Here is an 18,338-nt window from a genome sequence, read left to right as displayed (position 1 = left end):
CAGTGGCCGACTGCACCAACTGTGCTGACCACTGCGCCACGGCGCTATATACTGTGGGCAACCGGTGGGCCCTTGAAGCGCGATGACGGCTGTGAATGGCAGTCTGACGGCGCCAATCGCTGCTGGCGTTGGCAGAAATTTGTTTCTGCAGCGATCTAATAGGAATTACATAGCCGATGGCTACATTTCCTGAAAAAAAAGTAATAGAAAACTATCCATAGTTTCTTAACAATATTTAAATTTTAATGCTGTGTTGCAAAGTTTTCAATCATGCAAATATTTTTCCTATCGAATTATGATAAATTCAGGTGAATTTTGCATATGTCACTATGAAATGAAATTAGAAAGATAAATGCAATGATCTGCGTTTACCTCTTGTATCAGTGGTGAATGATAGTGGGTCACAGCTCGAGTACAATTAGAATGTAGTTCGAGATGTGCACACGAACATCCGATAGTGCGGAGACCAAAGTTTGTAGTCAGTATAGAAGCGAGGGCCACGTATCGAAGGAACTTAGGAGCGTCGGTCATGTTTTGGCCAAAAGTTAGGAGAAAGTAGAACTATGGATGGCAGAGACGCTGGCAGATGCTCGCCGGATTCGTTTCCGATAGCATTACTCCTTTACGATCACAACCTCGCATAGGAATATCGGTCGGGGCCAGACTTTATGACATCTCACTCGAACTCCCGGACTGGCTGCCAGGTGACATCTGCTGTCCGGTCGACAGAAATGTCTTGAATATCACGCACTGCCACGACAGCATCATTTTCGAATAAAATTATTAAAATGTTTTATTATCTTATTCCACAGTGCAATGCGCAACGTCATTAGAGCAGACGCTTCAGGAACTTGCATGCGAGGGAATGGCAAATGGAGGCCAATAACTATTTTCCACTCCATGTGGTCAAGATTTAGGATATTTTATAAAAGCAGCACTAAATCTATCCGCCAAAAAAGTTAAAATCAAGCTAACATTTTAATTCTATCATATTTTAAATATGGAGAACATTACTGAATCAAATCTTAAAGTCTCAATACTATAAGCATAAATAAGTATTCGTAAATCATGGAAAGTCAGTAAATTTTAATAATTATTAGGCTTTAATTAATATTTCTGGTGATATTGATCGAAAACTGAATATTTTGGGTAATACTGATAAAAATGAAATAATGGATACGATAATGGGTTTTGTCAAATATAAAAAAAAATGATAGGAATGAAGTTATGGCCATTTTTTAAAAGAACAAAATTTAATTTGAAAATAATTGATTCCCTATGCTATTCTCCTGATATGAAATAATTACCGAATCAAAAGGATTTGAATGCCTTGCTCCCTAGTTCTACATTGCCAATAATGCAGTCGTATATGTGGTGAAAATTTTTTTAAATCTGACAGGACAAAAAGCTGTTTGTATTTATAACTTGCTCGCAATTTATAACTCGCTTAGAACTCACGGCCATAAATCGTATTAATGTATTTTTGGAAGCAAAATATCCCACAGGAAGAGAACAGGAAATTACTGTAAATAATGACCTCACAAAAATGACCTGATAGCCACCGCGAAGATGTTAGAAGCGCGGCGTAGGGTCTGATGCAATCGAGCTGCCATCCAAGTCAAATGATCGATTGGAGGATCAGCCCTAGTCTACCAGACCATGAGCTCTCCAGAAGTTGTCAGCGATCGCTGCAGGATTTATTTTCATTGAGACTGCATGCAGGTCTCGACGCAACCGCTTCCAACTTCCCGGCCAAGGAAATTAAATTCCACTATCGGAAAAAGACTCGCAACGGAAATTCCTGGCGAATCAGTAGAAGTGCAAATGGATGCGAGCCGGGAACATTCGTCGCGATTTAGGACACAATTAATCGACTCAGCTTCTGGGGTTTGTTTCTATCAGTAGAACACGACGTCAGGCGGGCTCGCGTTTGGAGAACTGGGGCCATACTTTCAAAATTCGCTAAGTGAACGCAAGTACCTACGATCTATTTTCTTGTCTATGATTGGTGGATTTTGCATGACAGGCCGTCAATGATTGGCTGATGAACTTACGATCTCTTAACTTTTTTTGAAAGTATATGTAGGCCCTGGCTTCTACCGTGGGCTCTTAATTACTCTAGATTTGCTGTCTTTTTATTACAACACTTCTCTTTAACTTCACTTCTTGTTTGTTTGTCTGTCTGTCTGTCTGTCTGTCTGTCTGCTACAAATCTTATAATCAAAATTTAACACACTTTTACTTATCCTATCGATCTGAAATTTTGCACACTTGCGTATAGTTGGAGACAATGCAAGAATCAAATGACAAAATAAATGATTTTATGAATAATTTTTTTTTTTAATATTGAAAAATTGCAAAAATAATTTTGTCAGCTACAAATCTTATAACTGATATTTGACACACTTTTACCTGTCCAATTGATCTGAAATTTTGCACACTTGTGTGAAGTCGGAGGCAATGCATGAATCAATTGACAGAATAAATAATTTTGTAAAAAAAATTTGTAAACTAAAAAAGATGAAAAATTATTTTTTTTAATATTCGAAAATAAAATGAGAAATTCATTATACATCTTTAACATTGGAGACACTGGATTCTTTAGAAGTGTTGTCTTTGAAAATTAATTTTTAAACGTATATTATTTTGGTATTTGCTTGGGACTGTGATCATCATTTGTTTCCTATTATGTATCGTCGCTCGATTTGCAGCCCATTCTTTATTCTGGTGAAGAGAGAGCATGTGAAGGCGGTCATAATCTTGCTTATTAATATTTTTCATGACTATAACAGCAAATTGATGAATGAACAACTTTTAGTTTTAATTGAAGAATGTTCCAAATTTCTCGCTATTCGGAGGTCCTGTGAAATGTTACATCGGTAAAGCAGTTGAAATTTGAAATTTTTTCATTCTCATTTTTTTAAACCCTAAGTGTTATTAGGAAGAGTGCTTTGTGCACCCGGGTGTGGTTGATGCCATTAAGTGTGGAAGATACCCCTGAGTGTGGTTGGTATACAAAACACATGCATTACCCCTACAAGGAGTGATCTTCCTGGCGAGGCCTCCTACCTAGCTGGTGTGGTGGTCCCTTCGGCGTGTCTCTCCACTGGCTCGGTCCTCTCCTTGGCGTGGTCTTCTCCTTGGCTTGGTCTTCTCCTTAGTGTGGTGTCCTCCTTGGCGTGATCTTCTCCTTGGCGTGGTCTCCTGCTGGCAAGGTCTCCTTACTTGGGTGGTCTCCTCCTGGGCTTTGTCTCCTCCTTGGATTGGTCCCTCCTTGGCGCGGTCTCCTCCTTGGTGTGGTCTAATCCTTGGCGTGGTCTCCTCCTTGGCGTGGTCTCTCTCTTGGCGTGGTCTCCTCCTTGGCGTGGTCTCCTCCTTGGCGTGGTCTCTTTCTTGGCGTGGTCTCCTCCTTGGCGTGGTCTCCTCCTCGGCGTGGTCTCCTCCTTGGCGTGGTCTCCTCCTTAGCGTGGTCTCCTCCTTGGCGTGGTCTCCTCCTTGGCGTGGTCTTTTCATTCGTGTGGTCTCCTCCTTGGCTTGGTTTTCTCCTTGGCGTGGTCTCCTCCTTGGCTTGGTCTCCTCCTTAGTGTGGTGTCCTCCATGGCTTGGTCTCCTCCTCGGCGTGGTCTCCTCCTTGGCGTGGTCTCCTCCTTAGCGTGGTCTCCTCCTTGGCGTGGTCTCCTCCTTGGCGTGGTCTTCTCCTTCGTGTGGTCTCCTCCTTGGCGTGGTCTTCTCCTTCGTGTGGTCTCCTCATTGGCTTGGTTTTCTCCTTGGCGTGGTCTCCTCCTTGGCTTGGTCTCCTCCTTAGTGTGGTGTCCCCCATGGCTTGGTCTCCTCCTTGGCGTGGTCTCCTCCTTGGCGTGGTCTCCGGTTGCGACTATAGAGCTACAAGACTTAGGCTATAATTGCCCTCTACGTGAAATTTATGAATTTAGTCCTTTAAGAAGCCTCTAATCTGCCATGTTTCCCAGTAATATAACCAAAAGTGCGTGATTCTTATCAAAAGCTGCGGTAGCAATCGACGATTGCTTTTTTCGGATTAAAAAGTTGTGATACATTTTCTCAAGCAATATTCTGCAAACATGCGCCTTTTTTGTGCGAAAATCTTACAATAATTAATTGCGTTGCACTAAAAAATTGTACTCTTTTCAACCAGAAAAGGTCGCATAAGTTCAGCGGCGTTTCCACGCATGGATCTCTTCCCTCATTTTTTGAGGGTGAACCAACCTTTCTATTACGCTATCTGATGCCTCTTATTTACATAATTTCATGACACTTGTGGCTTTGATTAGATCCTGGCTTATTTCCCCCCCCCCCCATGCTTCAAAAATGTGTAAATTAAAATAATAAAATATCGGTGTCGTTCAACGAAACCTCGCGCTCACTTTGGCGACTATCAGCCACTAATTTCAGCCGAGGGCAAATATATTCGAGGTACGAAAGCAAATTTAATTTGACGTCAAAGCTGTTCGCCAGTTTTAATTAATCCGATGAACCTCCTCATCTGTAAAGGCATCTGATTTTTCTGTTCAGTTTGATGACATCTTTAATCGACCATGTCTAATAAAGACATGCCTGCGCCATGTTGGCATTTATTACACGTCATGTAGGTAAATCTCAGAATGCATTCCAAAAGATTTCAGGAATGACAATATCTAGCCAATAATTTTATTTGACATAAAATTGGATGGAGTAGAAACTTGAAACACTACAGAGGCTGACGCTGAGTGTCCAAATGCCTCACTTTAGGGATGACAACAGAGTGTCCGAATGTCTCACTTTAAGGCCGACAACAAAGTGTCCGAATGTCTCACTTTGAGGCCATAGCCAGAGTGTCCGAATGTTTCACTTTAAGACCGACAAAAAAGCGTGTTCGAATGACTCAATTTAAGGTCAACACCTGAGTGTCCGAATGTCTCACTTTAAGGCCGACAACGAAGTGTCCAAATGTTTCACTTTAAGGACGACAACAAAGTGTCCGAATGTCTCACTTTAAGGCCGACAACAAAGTGTCCGAATATCTCACTTTAAGGCCGACAACAAAGTGTTCGAATGACTCACTTCAAGGCCGACAACATAGTGTCCGAATGTCTCACTTGAAGGCCGACAATAAAGTGTCCGAATGTCTCACTTTAAGGCCGACAAAAAAGTGTCCGAATGTCTCACTTGAAGGCCGACAACAAAGTGTCCGAATGTCTCACTTTAAGGCCGACAAAAAAGTGTCCGAATGTCTTACTTTACGACCGACAACAAAGTGTCCGAATGTCTCACTTTAAGGCCGACAACAAAGTGTCCGAATGTCTCACTTTAAGGCGACAACAGAGTGCCAGAGATCAGGAACGTCAGCTTCAGGCCGCGTAAACATTTTCATCCAGGCATCTGGAGCTGCAATTTCCCGTGCTTAACTTTCGCCAGTTCCATAAGTTGGGCAGAGGACGTCTGGACTTCAAAGTTGGACTCGAAAATGAAGAGTTCCTTGAGGTGCGTCGTTTGAGCTAATGAACATGTTTATCGCTGCGAGACGAAGGATTTCTTATTTGTTGGCGGTCCATTTTTTTCGGGAATTTGACATTTTTCCTGACCGAGAGAAGACGCAACATAGCCCGTAGCTTACGAAATCTCGGCTTTTATTTTGAGCTTCTTGCGATTTTACGCCACGGTATTTATTTCTGATGAAAGTTTAGACATTATACTTTTGGATATAAGAGACAGAATAAGATAAATGTGTTCTGCCGGGTGCCGAGGCCTACTATTAAGCGTGACTGCTCCTGATTTCTAATACTTAGGAAATCCAAATCGACGGAATGAAGCCAAAGTGTGCCCGAAGACTCAATAGCATCAGACAAAAAATGCTAGGGAGGAAACGTACATTAGCTTTGCACAGTTCACTCAACCCAATATTGATCTCACCATCCTTAATTTGCTGCATTTTTCATATGTTACCAGTAAAAAAAGATTTAAAAATTCCTCAAACGATTTAACGCTTTCAAAAACTTTCCGTAATGCTGATTTCCACACTGTCAAAGGTAAATTTAAAGTCTCATTTCAAGTTAAGGAAGGTTTTGGCGCGATTGTATTCAACAAAGTGTTTTCAACAAAGTGTTTTGTATTCAACAAAGTGTGTATAATAAAAGTGTTTCGTGTTTATTTCGTTTTTGGGTAAATGGCTTATCCTCAATTACAATATGATTATTCAAGTCCTAAAATTAGGATGGAATAGTTCGCCGATGAACCAGTGGAAGTCAAAATCGAAAGGAGGTGGAAGAAGAGGCATGGAAAGGAGAGGATTATTTGAGGACGGGAAGAAATTGGGAGTCAAGTAGTAGAACTTCGTTTAGCGGGGTGGATAGCTAGAGGTCAGCATAGCCCAAGTCCACAGTGCGATTCATATACCTTCCCGAGCGTAACGCAGCCGGGCATCTTCACGGCTTTTGACACAAAGCGCCCACACAACAGCGCCGTTCAGTCACAGGCCGGAGCGCATACAGGCCGGAGCACAACTGGACGGAGCGCAACAGGCCCTACCGCAACAGCTACTCCTAACGGAACTTAACCTTACCTAACCTAACCTGCGCCGCCTGTTGCGGTAGGGCCTGTTGCGCTCCGGCCAGTTGGGCTCCGGCGCTGTGAAGCAGTGGCAGTGTTGTGCACAGCGGATTTACTGTTAGCCGGAGTTACCCACAGCTCATTGATCTGAGGCTATGTGTAGATATTGCATGCTGATGGTTGGCGTTAGGCCCAGGGCCTGTTTACGAGTCAATTTTGTTACCCACGGCTGCGCTCCCGTTTAGCGAAGGCATCGGTTAAAAAATCGATTAACGACAAAGAATTTCGATAGAAATTTACTTTTGTTAAAGAACAAAATTTGAGTTAAGAAAGAACTAAAGCTGTATGACCGGGCACGTAATCCGACTTCCGAGACGACATATGACGCCTACTCCTGCGGCAGACTCAGCTTCGACTGGACGTTCGTAATCTTATTCTGTTCACATGTATCTTACATAGCAATTTTTTGAATCATGTGAAGAATTAAAGGCCTCAGTGATGTCTTCAAAGAAGGTTAAGAGCGATAGTATTGACGTGGGCAATAGTAGCCTATAAACTTGTTAAATGACGATGTGATGTCATATTTTCGAGAAGTGTTACAAGAAGGCGGAAGCAACAGACACCTGGTAAAGTTTTTCCTACAACCTCAAAGCGACTGAGAAGGGAATCGACCCCAAAGGTTACAATTCCCTATGTTCTGTTGGAGGGAGATTCCTCTTCCAGGCAATAATTTCTCATTTTCTTCCCCTTCTCCCAACCATTCCATCCTGTCACGCCATCACATCACAGTCAAATCAGTATCTCCTTATATGTTTAATAAATGTTTTATTTTTTAGCGCATTTTCTCATTTATGGAAAAAATGTACTATTGTGCTCGCCATGTCCGTCCGTCTGTCCGTCCGGACTTCACGTTTTCATCGACGAGAAAATACGCTCTCTATCACTCACTGCAGTGAGTACTGAGTTATATTTTTTAATGTTTTCTATACTGTTTATATGTTTGTTTAGCTCCATTTAAAACTGTTCTCATTCAACACATGCCAACATAGCCTGTAGCTTTCAAAAATAAGCGAGTCAAGAAGGGCTGGGAACAAATTATTGAATTATTACATATTGAATTATTATTATTGGGAACATAACTGGTGGTATAATTTCACCATTTATGGTAATTTGAAAAACTTATTCTGCTACGAGCCTCGCTGTATTGGTCACGCTTTGTGTGAAGATATGTTTTTATATAGTGTTTGTTTTACTTATTAATGTGTGCAATAGTACGACAAACTAGAAGGCAGTTACTCTAAATATATCGATATTAGGAAACTAAACGATCATTGTTAACTGATCCACATCGGTTCAATATAGAAACTTCCACCCAGTTAAATAAACTCATTCATAATGTATTGTAATTTTCTCAAATATTAGTATGAAAATCTTCCATTACGTAGAATCATTATTCAAACATATAAATTTTAGTGTTATATTCGATTCAGTAAAACTCGCATAATTAAATGAAAATAAAGTGGAAATATATTCTTAATTTACTGGACGAAAGTATTTAAATAGAAGTATGTAACGAAATGCAGAAACAGAAGGGAACGGAATACGGTTCGCCGTGTTCCGCGTATATATTTCGTGACCCTGAATAATGTTTGTATCAGTGTTGATTATCGAAATGCCACAGTAAACAAATATAGTAAAGTTAAATGTAGTACCAATTACTACACTACGTTTCATTATGAACGTTACGTCAAGGTATGGCGTCAGCCTTTGATGTGATCCAACCATGTTATAACAGATACACAACAGAACATAACGTTGCTGAAGTAAAGCGCCCAGTATAATCCCCATGTTCTGTTCTCCTATTACTCGCCCCGTAGAGGAAATGTCGGATTCTGCCAATTCTCCTGCTTAGAATTGCATGTTCTTGCATGCTCATCACAAGCCCTCATGCAAGTTTAACTGGGATGCTAGAAAAGTTTAAGATTTCCTCATTTGAATAGAAAATTCCGTCGGTCAAAGCTGTATAAAAAATGGTTAACTGCTGTTTATGAGTGACAAATTACTATGTGATCAATGATCATGCAATGCTAACAAATGAGTTAAAAAGAGTGAAAGAATTTTTCAATTGACAGTATGTATATATCTCAGAGATATTCAGAGCGAGAAAAACTGTACCAAACAACACAATTTAGGAAAAAAGGTGTCATCACTGTATACAACCAATGAACAAAATAATTTGTCAGCGTTTGAACAATAATGTCGAATTTGAAAATGCCCCATTTCCTTTGTCGATAAGAGAATTATTCACACGAGAAGAAATACAAAATTCAATTTGATATCGTTTCCGTCTATTGAGCAGCCATCTATTGAGCGGCAGGGAGCGTTCACTAGCTTCAATGAGACAATCGTTGTAATAAAGAGCGTCATTGGCTGCACAGAGGCTAATAAAGTCACCCGAATAATCCTCACCTATTTCTCAGCAAATAAAATAACCTAAGGCCAATGGTAGTATGGGTCCGTAAATCACCAGCGTGGTCTCGGATATTGAGCTGTCAAAGCAACCAAGCCTGGTCATTAATAAGCTTCTTTAGAGCTACGTGCCGATGGAGAAACTCAATGCACGAACATTAGGAGCTTTAGTTCCATACCTTTAAAATGAATGAAAAAGTTCTTAGAGTTTATTGCTTGACTGCTATTGCCTCCATTTCGCACGAATTATTGCAATTTAAAGCTGCTGAATAACATATGGCCATGCTGGCTGTAAGTGATCACTGTGCTGTGTTAGCTGCATGAGAAGGTCCAGCATAAGTCTAGCATGAACATACGAGTATCATAAGGAATATAGATTAACAATCATTGCTAGACAATTAATTCAATATGAAGCAATTTCAATGCAATGAAAATTTCATCGAAGTATTTGACCGGTGCTTCATAAGATGGATGGCGACTATTTATGAGAAGATGACTACGGTCGAATAAATCGAAATTAGCTACCTCAACAGAATTCATACCATCTATGTATCTAGTTAACCATACAGGCACGACTCGAGCATATGCAGATTATTCAGACCAAACATAGACAAGAACTTCACGAATGTTATCTACAAAATAATGCATTGGTAATTAGAAAGATTTGACGCATCTTGATTTCTCATCCATCAACTTAAGTGGAAATTCAGTTTCTGCTGTTATGACTAAATATTTATATTTCCTGCTGCTTGGACGTGATTTTCATATTCTAAAGGTAAATTATTTCAAATCATGGAATTACCAGCAAGTAAGCATCTGTAATCGGTCTATGATTTTTAAGTAGCCTGGCCCATGCTAACCTTCCCTTTTCACCCTTGAGTTTCTTCAGTATCTGCGTAAAAGTTTTAGCTGCCCCGGCTGAGCCTGAGCTCTCGTAAAGCTTTTCATGCTCGCAATAAAAAACCTGTCGTCATTACTCGGGTTTTCTCGACCAAAATTATGGCATGAAACCAAAAACTGAACGACAAAACACAGTGTTTTTAGGGCCTCTAGGCACCTCTAAAATAGCAAACACTTACGGTGCAGCTCACTGTGATATATAATGCACAACTTGGTGAAAAATATATTTTTTTAAGTTTAAGATACGGATAACTCTAAGAATTTAAATATAATAACGGACTAAAAGTTATTCCAATCTCGTGATTATGTCTTTCCACTCCCGACCTTATTTACCCATAATCTTGCACAGCCTTAACTCAATCAATATCTAGATTGATTTACAATTATTTACCCACTGTTCACGTACATTATATACATATATCGAATTAAAATAACGAAATAAATAAATAAGTACAACAAATTTAGTTCCTTTTATGGCTCAAAAAATTTAAGAGCAGAACGTAGCTAACACCTGTCAACTCATCATCACTTCTTCTTGATGGTATACGTGAGTGGCAAACGTTCAGGAAAAGCACTCCAAGCATCGGGGCACATCTGCGGCACCAGAACAACGTGTGCTAAATTTTAATTATACTTTAGTTGCATGAACATTGATATTGCCATATTGGTGATCTGTACTGAAATAATTTGTCAGTAACCGAGAAGTAATACTTTTCCGTAGGTATTAATGCTGTTCTGACTCATGAACTTGAGTAGTAAGATGATCTCTGAATATAAATCCTTAGATTATTCATACATATTGATTTATGTCATCGTTTTATTTTTGCACGAAATTTTTCGCGAATATATTGTGGCAGTTGAAAATTTTAACAGTCCAATAATTTGTGCGTTGTTTATTTTTCATCAAAATTCTCGCAAGTTAATTATCATTATGCCACTTACGTTCTAACCATCAGAAAATAACACATGATCATCAAGAAATTACACGAGTGATTTTATTGATATGACGTTGTAGCTCAGAAAATAATAATTAAAATAATTTTGTCTTTTTTTACAACATTTAGCCACACATATTCAACCATTTTCCTGGTTAGTTATATTTTAAATGCATTGGCTCAAATTTTTACTCTTTATTTTTCACTATATCATTTTTCGTGCAGTTCCAATGCCTGGAATCGTCGACCGTCGCACGGGCCTTTGTGGCGCAACTTGTATGGAGGCGGAAGAATTTAACGGGCGGCAGTGAACACATGACTGCTTCAACTCGCGTCCATCCCAGCGGTGGGAAGGACGCAACTTAGCCTCGGACATCCTAGTTAAACTTATGTGCATACTGCAACTTTTTACGATTTTAATAGATGAAATAGCTGAATTTTTGCAGGTCACTGCATGCCAAATGGTCAGCGCAATTGGAGTTTTTTCTACTTTTTAGCGCATTTTCTCATTTATGAAAAAATGCACTAGTGTGATCGCCGTGTCCGTCTGTCCGACTGTATGTCCGTCCGGGACTTCATGTTTTCGTCGACGAGAAAATGCGCTCTCCGTCACTCACTGCAGTGTCAGTGAGTACTGAGTTATATTTTTTCTCTCATAAGTCGACTCACTTCTTCGTAGCTAGACCATTTACTCGTTAGGTTTATAACCAATAGAAATTTGGATCAGCTTATGGAACCCCTTATCTCGTAACATAAATACTATATATGTCATTTGGCGCGGTCACACTATAACGCTTCCATAGCGAACTTCAAATATTCCTTTTTTTCCTAATGCATTTATTGTTTATAGTGTAAATTTAGACCGAGCACAGACGATGAACGATTACATTAGTGCGCTATACCTAAGTAACTTATCAGTTCGACAGAAACTCTAAGATATTACTTTATTTTATGATTACTTTCTTTTATGATTATCAAGTGGTTGCTGTAACTGAATGTTGTGATCATATTGTGATTAAAACTGAATTTGTGATTATCAGAAGTCTACTGTAACTACCCACGATTGTAGACTATGACTCCAATGGCAATGGGTAATCTAGACTAATTTCCAGGCAGCTGCACATATATGATAACACCCATAAATAAAGTGGGCATGATGGAATTTGTTATAGAATTGTGAAAGATAAGAAAGGGTTGGCAGCAATCCCACAACCAGGAAAATTTGGTGTATGTCTATTAAAAATGAAATATTATTCATTTTCCCATGCAGCCGTGCAGTCAGAACTCATGATACCCCATCCGAATCTACCATTTTCTGTGGGGAGCTGTGGACGTCATGACCAGAAATATCATGCGTGACATCAATATTTTTTTATTGAGGAGGCGGAAAAGGTTATTCTCAGTTTTCGATGTCAGTTCGAGACTAAATATCTCTGACGCGTTACTATTTTAATCGGAACGCTAAACACTGGGCAGGGTGACCCATTGTTTACAGTTCAGAGTACCAAGAGGAAGCAGCAGATTGTGGGTTCGAACCTGGCGATCTGTGACAGTTCTGTTCAAATCGGCCCGGAGGCCGGGCGGTTATAAGCAACATGCAATTGGAGTAGTGAATTGCGTGTTCAAGAGCCGCACCAAGCTGTAAATGTTATGCGATGTACTGAATCGGCGACACCTAATTAACGACCCGATCAACGCTGAAATCGAAATACTATGTAGAAGCATAACTTTCTTACACCTTTCTTTATACCTTTATTACACCTTTCATACGGCCATTTCTATTGACTTCACTAAAAATCCTTCATGTAGTTAAAAAATGTCCGAAGTTCGTACACTTGCAGTATGAACTTTGGACGACTAATTTTAATTACAGCACTTATTCATATAATTATATGCATATATAGTTAAATCTAATTTTAATCTTTGTTTACTATTTGGGCAATTGGTTATTATCAGTGAATTGAAATGTAATTTTTTACTATTGATAATCAAAATTTTATTCATTTCAAGCATTCACAGTTATTCATCTTTTTTTTCAAACGGTATTCGATCATGAGTAGTTAATTTATGAACTTCCATGTATTAACGATTATAAGGCAGTAGAAAAAGAACGATCGTAAACTGTCGCTTTCATGCTTCCTTTACAGGCCATAATAAATACCCCCTTTTCATTTGTTATGGGAATGTTTTCTTTCGAACGATAACACATCACGTGTCTCAATTTAGGCTCGCGTCTGTTAGTTACAATTATATAATACAATTAAATAATATATTATTATATTATAATATTATTATATAATTTATTATATTATAAAATAACCTTATAATATAACTCTGATAGGAAATGAAATGTATACCAGGTGCAATGAGAAATCATAAAGGAATTATAATTCTATGTTTCATCCGAATCCTAATTACTCTAAACATTTCACTTTATTTCGCTAATATTATTTCACGAATTAGAACAAGATGGTTAACTCTATCTTGAAGTCTGATCATCAGTTGGCTGACGATTGGTTTCACAATTTTGCAATGGCTTTTGCTCAGAAGTTTGTCTATCGCAATTAATGAAAAATGTGTGCTTCAAACTTGTCTTTGCTTGCAAATATTAAGGTAATTACGATGTTTGTTCTAGACTCAGTGCACAACATTTTTACTCTAATCTGCGCCATGCGTTGGTACCTGGTAATTGAAAAAACTGTTAAATTTTACTGGCGTTATCGTCCTTCTTGATGCTATAAGCCAAGCAGACGTACTTTTATTCACTATATTTATGTTTTGAATGCATGAATATAGATTTATAAGTCATGCAATTTACTCTACATAAGCTTTCAACCGTTTTCGTGAATAAATATTTTATAAATTAATTGACAGAGCTAATTATTTCTCTTATGGCTTGAAACTGTGCTAATAACATAGTTAAAACGATTTATGAAATTGGATTTAAGTGCTCAATTCAAAAAGTAGGCACAAGATTGGAAATTCCTAATGTACTAGAAAATTTACGATATTAAAATATACTGAAAAACATGATCATATTCACTCTGTTTGCAAACAAATTCCTCTCTCTTAAATTACCTTAAATCATATCTGACGCGCTCTGTCTCTAAAAATTAGTCTGAATTGCGACAGACTACAAGTAATTTATTCTAAAACATGTGCGTATTCCGGTTGTTGTAGGGAGCAGCAGGTACAGGTCGGGCGCCAGTTGTGAACACGGAGCGCATGTAGCAGCTGGGGCAAGCAAACGGAAAATCAGGTTCGTCGAACATGGTCTCCCCGAGACGAGATCATGTTGGCAGACGATGTGCAATGTTCAGTGTTCATGAATGTCTTCCAATTGAATACCTGTGGAGGATTAGGGGAGACTGATAAATTGAAACTGAGTGACCGTCTATATCATGCATATGATTTAGAGAAACAGATGGACGAGCCATGCGTTCGTACCTATACCACCGGCCGTTGTTCAACATGCCTCACGTAACTTAATCAATGAAATACCAATGCAAAGCTTTGATTACTCCTACGTAAATTCTTTTCAGCATGCACAGAAACATTTTAAGCATACTTCACTCAAAAATATATTTTAACAGGTAGTCTATTTTTGCGGACTGAAAAGCGTGAAATGATACAAGTTCACGCTGCTAGATTATTGAAACGGAAAGTGCAGGCAATACTCTTCTCCAATAAAAAACATTATTGCGAATGGCAGCATTAAAAATCATTGCATCTTTTTATGTCAATTTTTTATTGATCCCCACAAGTTATAAACAGTTTGAAATTCTATTAGGGAAAAAATTAATATTGTAATTTTTGGGGTAAGTATTTTTGTCGGGTATTAAATAATATCGTACATGCAAATATCGCTTGCAGTGATATCAAACTTACATTCTGATATTCATATAACTATGCTACTATATTAATATGGGCCACTACATATAAAGTTACAGAAAATAAACTATGCAACGAGGGATGTATGTCAATAATTACTTATCAAATTCAATCTCTGGAGAATTATATTATTAAAATATGCCGACAAATTGCCACAATCAACATCAATGTAAGTACTGTAATTGAACATGGTGGCATCTTAGTTACAGCAATCGTCGTAAGTCATTTGATTAGAAAATCTCATCTCTTCATAAGAATTTGAGTTCATGATAAGAATTTCGAGTTGCATAACCATCAATTAAACCTCCTCCATACAAAGCAATGCAGTTCATTTTATCGTAATTTTGGTCAAACCTGTCACACAAATCCCGCCAAAATGATGATTTTTCTATAGGACATGAAAATTTGTCACTGTTAAACTAATTTCATTGATATACAAGTAAAATGAGGAGATATTTTCGTAACCATTTCCATTTTTAGCGCATTTTCTCATTTATGGAAAAATGCACTATTGTGCTCGCCATGTCCGTCTGTCTGTCTGTCAGTCCATCTGTCCGTCCGTCCGTGACCTCAAGTTTTCGTCGACGAGAAAATGCGCTCTCTGTCACTCACTGCAGTGAGTACTGAGTTATATTTTTTAAAGTTACGAAGGATGTCACCTGGGCAATCGTTTTTACAAATTTCCGATTTTTATATGCATTTTCAGTCAAAATAAAAAGATTTACCTGGTATTTTCCTGCATTGAATTTATTAGACGGTCTCTTATACTGACACAATACGAAGATATTTGATCAACGCGTCTGCCAAAGGACAAACGGTCGAGGGCTGCGTTATACAGAGAACGCTAGGAACCGAGCCCTCTAATGGCTTTGCTTCTGACACTGACATTCATTCAATTCATTAGCAAGATAATTATAATTAACTCCTTCGCTGTGATACCTCACACAATGATATAGAAACAGACCTGCCTAATGAAACCCTTAAAACGAAAGCGAAGCGAAGCTGACTGAAACAATAACTACTGCATGTGGGTATCCTTGTACAGGGTGAACCAGAATTAACTGACCCTTCTAATTTGTTAATAAATAAAAAACTAAGAACGTTGTGAAGTTGAAACTTGTTTTATTTAAAAGAAGAACATTTTTATGGTAATATTGTATCCTAGTTTTTAGGATACAATAACTAACTAGGATACAATATTACATACAATATTTTAACTAATACATATTATTAATACATAATAAATATTTTAACTAATACAATAATAAAATATTGTAATAGGATACAATATTTTAACTAGGATACAATATTTTAACTAGGATACAATATTACCATAAAAATGTTCTTCTTCTAAATAAAACAAGTTTCAACTTCATAACGTTCTTAGGTTTTTTATTTATTAACAAATTAAAAGGGTCAGTTAATTCTGGTTCACCCTGTATCACAATTAATTATCAAACTTCGTTAAGCCAGTTTCTTCACTTCACTGTATCACTCGTTCGATAACTATCTATTTGTTTCAAGAAAGTTGTTGATTCTATAGACGAGACCATTTTTTTAAATTCAAAAAGACTGAACAAATTTTTTCATGCTCCACCATTTATTCAGGATTGTATTCGAGCTCAGATTTTTTAGTACGTGACAGGGTGGATTTGTGAAAAGTACTGAACATTACAGTTTGAGTAGAATTTCTGCTCTGATAATCGCAGTCTACCTCCGTGTGCAGGGCTGGGAAGACAAACATAAGTTATTAGAATACAAAAAAGACCATTTTAAAAATTGAAAAGATACCAAGAGCATTGAAAAGATAATTGTAGTGTATGTCAGGAGCACAACTGCCGTTGCATCTATAAATTTTACAGTGGCGAGATAAAACAGATTTTATTGTAAAAATCCCGTATCGACCACTGGTATAAAATATGTTCATAATATTACCGTCCATATCGCCTCATGATGACCCTTTAGTCAGATGTTAACTATCTTGGCCTATACTTTCAAAAAAAGTTAAGAGATCGTAAGTTCATCAGCCAATCATTGACGGCCTTTCAAGCAAACTCAACCAATCATAGACAAGAAAATAGAGCGTAAGTACTTAAGTTCACTTAGCGAGTTTTGAAAGTATGGCCCCTGAAACTGTAAGTATACTTAACACACAACCTGATATTGAATCTCGTGGAAGTCTAACTTTGCTAAAAAATCAGAAATTGGATCGTGGGTCATGTTTGTTTCACGATGAGATTCCCGTGTGCGTCCCTCTTCATTTTGCACGAGATACCGCAAATGAACTTTTTTCATGAGTTATTGATGATAATTAAAATAAAAAACTCTCTGTTTATGTATAAAAAAGAAGAGTAGGTTCAAAAATTATTAACTCGTCATATGAATGCTTCATTAACTCTTCGTTGAAATAAATGGCAGAGAGCTGCGCGAAGCTACGATGCGAATTAAACTGAAAGTAAAATAGAATTACAGTAATAGAATCGGAAATGCTGCTATATACTGCCTTAAACTAGAGCGTTTAATGAAGTAGCAGCATTTCCGGGTTGAGGTAATATATTAAGATACTGAAGCAGGAAGTTACAGCATTAAGAAATTATATTGTTATGAAATGAAAGTTGTATGAAGTTAGGATTTTACAATTTGTAAAATCGTAATTTCAAAGTACAATTTTTCATAATTGTGCCCTTTTGTAATTACATGTGACAGCATTCTGAATTTACAATATTATGCATATGAAAAATCATGTAGCGGCTAAATTTTGGTCGGATACTTTTTTGTTAGCTAGGCTCTCAATAAAAAAAAATAAAGGAGCAGTTCACCTCAAAGTAAATGTATTAGGACTGCACAATAAACTATGCATTTCATAATGTATTCTGATTTTATCATATTCAACGACAACATAAATCAAATCCCACGTAAATGAAAAGAAACTCATGGCATTTTATATGCACAAGGAGAATTTCCTTGATGGCAACACGGAACTAAGAGGTTTATTCACTTCAGAGCCCCACACGAGACGCACGATCGGCTGAGCAGCTTTTGAAGCTTTCCAGCTTCCCACCTCAAAGAATACATGGCATTCAAAAAACTTAATTCTTCACTCAGAATAAATCATTTCTTGTTCTGCTGCCAGTCAGACGCGAGTAGGTAAAGCTCGATCTGATCATTGCTGGGAAGCAAATGTCCTGGTATATGATTTATAATGATTTTTTATATTTATCTTTTAGGATCGAAAATATAGTTATATTTTACCTGGTTTACATCGGAAATAATTTTACAAAGACGCACTGCAAGAGCTAAAAGCTACATGTCAGCATGCACATTTTCGCTGCCATCACAAATGTTGAAATTGTTTTAACACAGAAGAAAAAATTACGCAATGATAAGTGGAAATTATGTCAACTTGTTACTATCTGAATAATTTTAGGAAATGGAACACTCCTGCTTTCTTCTAACCACAAAGAAAAGAAACTATTTGAAATTTCATGAGACGTCCTTCCAATGTATGTTAGAACATAAAATACATTAAATTAAAAAATAATAATTTATTCGCATGGAAGGCAAGACTCTACAATACTTATCTGCACCATTCCTTTTAGT

General features: G+C 37.8%; 1 protein-coding gene across 1 annotated transcript; it reads right to left on the bottom strand.

Moving 5' to 3' along the window:
• Positions 1-3,069: 3,069 nt before the first annotated feature.
• LOC108667365 (PC4 and SFRS1-interacting protein-like) lies at positions 3,070-3,513 on the bottom strand. Its single transcript, XM_018154384.1, has one exon. The coding sequence runs from the start codon at positions 3,511-3,513 to the stop codon at positions 3,070-3,072; it is 444 nt and encodes a 147-aa protein (XP_018009873.1).
• Positions 3,514-18,338: the final 14,825 nt, after the last annotated feature.

This window comes from Hyalella azteca, unplaced genomic scaffold (assembly GCF_000764305.2).
Source record: "Hyalella azteca isolate HAZT.00-mixed unplaced genomic scaffold, Hazt_2.0.2 contig400, whole genome shotgun sequence".
Classification (NCBI taxonomy): domain Eukaryota; kingdom Metazoa; phylum Arthropoda; class Malacostraca; order Amphipoda; family Hyalellidae; genus Hyalella; species Hyalella azteca.
This window is presented reverse-complemented; position numbering and strand designations above follow the sequence as displayed.